Raw genomic sequence first — 5,281 nt, forward strand, 5'->3', positions numbered from 1 at the left:
TTGTCCATCAATGGTGGTAGTATTTCCAACCCCTTTCAACAACAATAAATCAATTTAAATTCAAAAATTTTGTTTCTATTGAAGACTCACTTTTAAAGCTGAAGTTTTGTCCATCAATGGTGGTAGTATTTCCAACCCCATAACAAATTAAAATAGGTCTCTTGTTTTTCAATGAAAGCACATGCTACTGTGTCTTTGTTTTAATGAGATTTGAAAGAGCTTCAAATAAAAATATAGTGACGAACAATTTTGTCTTTTGTTTGATTTAAAAGGTTTTGGGTTATGTTTTAATGGAGAGGGTTCTTTGTTTTTTATTTTAATTTTAAATATCATGATGTTTTAATTTGGGTCATGGGTGGGTAAATTATGAAAAATGGGTGGATCTTTTAATGTTAGGTAAATAAACAAATAAAATTGAGTAAATGGTGGAGATGAAGCCACGTCTCCGTCCGTTAGTTTTAAGGGTATACACAACCCAAAAGAGTAACGGTAAGGGTATATATAACCCTAAAGTATAACGAAGGGTATTAACATACCATTTGTGATAATTTTGAATACAAAAGAAAATTGTTACAGATACTCGAGACTAATAGAAAATCACGATTTTTATGATTTTAACAACTTCAACTGAACATGCAAATATTGTAATGGTAATATAATCAATAAAGGATGAAAAATCGCTAGAAAACTGTTGATTTATTTGGATACCTCTTGTAACCCTTTTAGATTCGGTCATTAGAGAGTGATTTTGAGGTTTTCAAATCCTAAACAAAATTGGTCAAACAAAAACTTTGAAAGATTTAAACAAAAATAAAATCAATAAACAAACCTAAAAATCGGATAAAGATGCATATCTTAATCCAAGGGATTGTTGTGAATATCTTTAGAGATATATTTTTCAATTTTTGAAAAAAGAAATGAAAGAACAGAAGAGGGAGTTGAAAAATGAAGAAGAATTTGAAGAGGGAAATCAGTGAGAAAGAAAATACTTTTTTTGTTGAAAACATATAAGAGAGAATGAGTTGGAAAACTTTAATTAAGGTGAGGTAAAATAGGAACTAAATTAGAATACACAATATTTTCTAAAATATTGATATTTTGACATTTTTACTAATATTTATAAACTATAGATGTTTTTAATAATTATGTTAGGATTTTTGATTAATTTGCTAATTTTCCCAATTAGATATACTCCATGATCATATATACTACTATTATCTATACTTTCAAAATATCATGTATCCTATTGCCACTAATTAGGAGTTTTCCTATTTTATATTGAGGAAGATACATAGATACATGTATTTTGCTACCAAATAAACTAAAATATGGAGAGAGGCGAGCGAAGCGAGCGAGATTTGTTATGTATCCTAGATACATGTGAATCCATTTGGATACAGTGTATCTAGAACAAATTAGATGTATTTGGATTGGTAAGATTCGTAGTATTGTAAACTAGAGTGTATCTAAGTAATTAACTCCTAAACTAGAGGGATTTGTGTAAGCTACGCAGCAAGGACTTTTCAAATTCGAAGGATCCGACATACGGGGACGATTTTTGAAGAGTCAGAGAAACATAGAGCCTAAGTAAAACTTTTTACCGAAAACATATTTTAAATGAAAGGAAAAAAATGATGTGTAGTAATTATCTGCTCAAGAATTCCATATCAAAACTGCAGTAAATCACTACTCATTACACTCCAAGTCTTCCATCAAATCACCAAAACACACACACATGCAAAAATTAAAAAAAATCTATGTACAATGCAAGTATGCATCTGCTAGTTATATGAACAAAGAATATAGAAAAAAATAGCTAACTCATGGTCATGTTGTGGTAATCATGAAGCCATCGATTTAATGCTAACATTTCTTTTGCAATTTCTCTTTCTTGAGAGCCAAGAATGTAGCTTCTATTTCGTCGTAGTTTGGTAGCTTAGGATGGACATGTCTATTTTCGTATGATCCATTTCCAGGCTCTTGAACCGGGAAGGAACTTGATCGAAGAAAGTTGTCTATGAGGCAAACTTTAGGCCTTTCAATAGGCATAGTCATTGCTCTCAAATAAGGGGCCTGATTTTCGTCTCTTGCCCTTTGATATGTCATTCTTGATGTTGATGACATTGTCGAATCACAAGTTTCTTGGCTCTTCGATACCTCCTCAATATCGTGTTTTACATAATGTTCCTTCATTGATTCAACATTTTGATCTTGATTGTTGTAATTCTTTGTGGATTTGACTCTCCTCCTTGGAACGCGAAGAGGAGCTTCCCTGTTACCTTTCTTATCAGTGATCCAGTAATAACATGGATGTTCCAAACTGCAATGATTCTCCATTGTCCCGTTGCAGCTTGAATGATCGTCGATGCACTTGACAAAAGTCATTGTGCTTCTGAATTTGACATAGCAAGGTTGATCTTTTGTATCATGTGCAAATGTATGATAAGATTTCTGACTCTTTCTTTTACTCCTTCTCCTGTTTTGGCGTTTTGGTTTGCTATCTGGAGAACTCTCGGGTAAGTCTCCGTAGTAGATTGTACTATCAATGTCTGACACAATCGAACCTGATTTCCCTCTTGTTCTTTTTCCAGATATCGTTCTGCTCTTCCTCGAGGTTTTTGATCTTTCTTTTGCATTCTGTGACTCAAATTTCTTCTCAATGCCTTCAAATTTGCTATGAGTATCTATCTTTAATCGCGAAGGAACAAAAGGGGCTTTGAACATGAATAGCCTTTGATCCTCGAAGTTCACATCTTTCTTCACAGCAGACTCAAACTCCTGAATGTCATCCAAATATATCATATGTTCAGGTAATACAGCTAAATCTTCTTCTGTAGATGATTCTGCAGCTCTTTTCTCAACGTTTTGCTCCGAAATGAAGGCATTAATATTCCTCTTTTCCCTTCCTGTGACACGTTCAGAATCTAGAACTCTTTCGTTATGATTATCCTTCAAACAGTTTACTGAATCCTTACGAGACTTAGTTGTTGAGAAACGCGTTGAATTTGCTGTAGGAAGTAGTTGTTGATGAGAATCGGATGGATCATTGATTTCGGGATCCATGTAATCAGCTGCAGCATTACTGGTTTCATTTACCTGCAGTTTCATTATGTTATGCTAATAAGATTGAAGCAGGACAAACATGTTCTGTCATTAAACAGTAAAATCCATACTTAATTCTACTCAACGACGGACAATTTCTGTCACTAAACAATAAAAATATATCCCTAATTCTACTCAATAAGAAGATCTTTCGAACAAGTGAGGAACGAGTGATCACAAGTTCTACTTAAGCACTTGACACGCAGTTAGCTTAAAACATGTTCATCATGTAGTCGAGCAAAGCACACCTCTACGAAGCAACCTAGCATCACTTTAGATAGGAGCAGAACAAGTAAGTTCTCTGAATCAATATATCTTACTTACCAGCTCATCGCGTCTGTACTCAAGAAGCAAAGGTCCTTGTTGATAGCAACTCCTTGCAATTTCATCAACCAATCTGTACTTTTCTTCTTCTGATACAGAACTTGTACATATATAATCCATTATCTATAACCAAAAAAAAGGATCAGAATTCAAAAAAAATGAACAAGTTATAATAATACTCAACGACTATCAAGTTTCGAAAACAGCCTTAACCTGATAGCTAACAACATTCCCAGGAAGTAATTGAAGTGCAGATTTTTCGAATCTCTGACCATAACGTTCACTAAAAAACTTCCGAATTGCTGCTAGCTCGGGCAAGTCACCGAGTCTTGCTGATGCAAATATGAGACTTGACACTGCTTCATTGATGTCATCAGGACAGTCCCTGAGAAAAATAAATGAAAGACTTAAAATCACTAGTCATTATAGTTGTATAACGTTGAAGTGTTTGTGTTTTCTTACTTGTGTTTTTGAATACACGGAAGGTTGATCATTATAAATTCACAGTAATTCTCCAGTAAATCATACATTGCTACCTTTCGTTCATCCAACGAAAGCTGTTCAACCTGAATAAAATACGAAAACTTCATATCAGTTATAAACTGTTGCTCAGACTCTTCAGGAATACTTTTTGGAGAATCTAACACACGTGCTATAACATTTTTTGGAAAGTCTGAACAAACATAGGTTATAAGCTAACAGGGGATTTATTAACAATTTCGAAGCAAAAATGAGAAATATAACTTTATACAAACCATAATTATATTTTTTTGAAGAATTCATATTACACTTACCCTATGGATGACAATTTCGTAATGTCCATTTCTAAGTAACTCAGATAAATCATCCCTCAATTGTTTGATAATGCAACTTCTCTTGTTCTTCAGTAGCTTAATCCGGCTCTGAACCCTTCTAATCAAATTCTTACTGTAATAAACAACAATTACGTCTCAATCCCAAACAAATCTGTTCAATCAAAATCGTACCGCTATAGAAAATCATAGTTAGATTCCTCAGATAGTCACTTAACTAATAGTCATTATATCAAAAAGTCTCTTTGTCCGAAGAAAATCGGACTTAAAAAAAAAAGACATTTTGAGTTTATAACTTAAGTGACCATACGAGAAATCAACCCTGAAGAACATAACAAAAAGAAAAACATAAGTTGTTTACCATTTAGAAGCTTTTCTCCACCTAAAGAGTAAATTAAACATGTTTGTTGAGTTCCTCCAAGCTGACTAATTGATTAGCCTTGTGACAAATTCACACTTTTGTGATTCTTACTAAAAAGGTGAAGAATTAAAGGTGGTTATTGGGCTAATTAAGTTGGGTAATTTAATTTAGGAGAAGGGGTTTAGTGGATTTGGAGAAAATCAACAACTAATTAGTGTTTAGGAACTGCTCCACTTATTTCTCTACCATTAACCCCCTTTTTCTTCTGACACGATCGTTAATCTTGTTTACTTTCTTCCCGCCATCATGCATTTCTTTTTATATATTTTTATTTTATTTTTAGTTTAAGTACCCAACTTATGGATAAGATTTAATTTTCTATATATATAATATAATTTTTCGAGTGAAAAATGTACAATTGACAGGTGTTCGAGTTATGTGGCTCCACCACTATTCGTACAACATGTTGTACTACTTGATTATAGTACTTATTATTTTCATCCCAGAAGTGAGCTAGGTTCAAATTATGTATTTAGTTATTCGATTTTAATTTGATATGAAATTAAGCAAGTAAAAAGATTTTTGAATATTGAAACAATTTTAAACTAAAAATACGTAAATATAATAAAATATCCTTTAATTCTATATTATTAAAGCAATACTTGTTTCGATGGTATTGTTT

At 32.7% G+C, this 5,281-nt stretch overlaps 1 protein-coding gene across 1 annotated transcript; it reads right to left on the minus strand.

Moving 5' to 3' along the window:
* Nucleotides 1–1,858: 1,858 nt before the first annotated feature.
* On the minus strand, nt 1,859–4,700 carry LOC125817504 (uncharacterized). The gene is made up of 6 exons (XM_049497048.1): nt 4,600–4,700; nt 4,221–4,353; nt 3,889–3,992; nt 3,640–3,811; nt 3,427–3,549; nt 1,859–3,096 (listed from the first exon to the last, which is right to left on the minus strand). The coding sequence occupies exons 1-6, from the start codon at nt 4,638–4,640 to the stop codon at nt 1,864–1,866; spliced, it is 1,806 nt and encodes a 601-aa protein (XP_049353005.1). The 5' UTR covers nt 4,641–4,700; the 3' UTR covers nt 1,859–1,863.
* Nucleotides 4,701–5,281: the final 581 nt, after the last annotated feature.

The sequence above is a fragment of the Solanum verrucosum genome, unplaced genomic scaffold (assembly GCF_900185275.1).
Source record: "Solanum verrucosum unplaced genomic scaffold, falcon-dt-bn FXZP01000280.1, whole genome shotgun sequence".
NCBI lineage: Eukaryota > Viridiplantae > Streptophyta > Magnoliopsida > Solanales > Solanaceae > Solanum > Solanum verrucosum.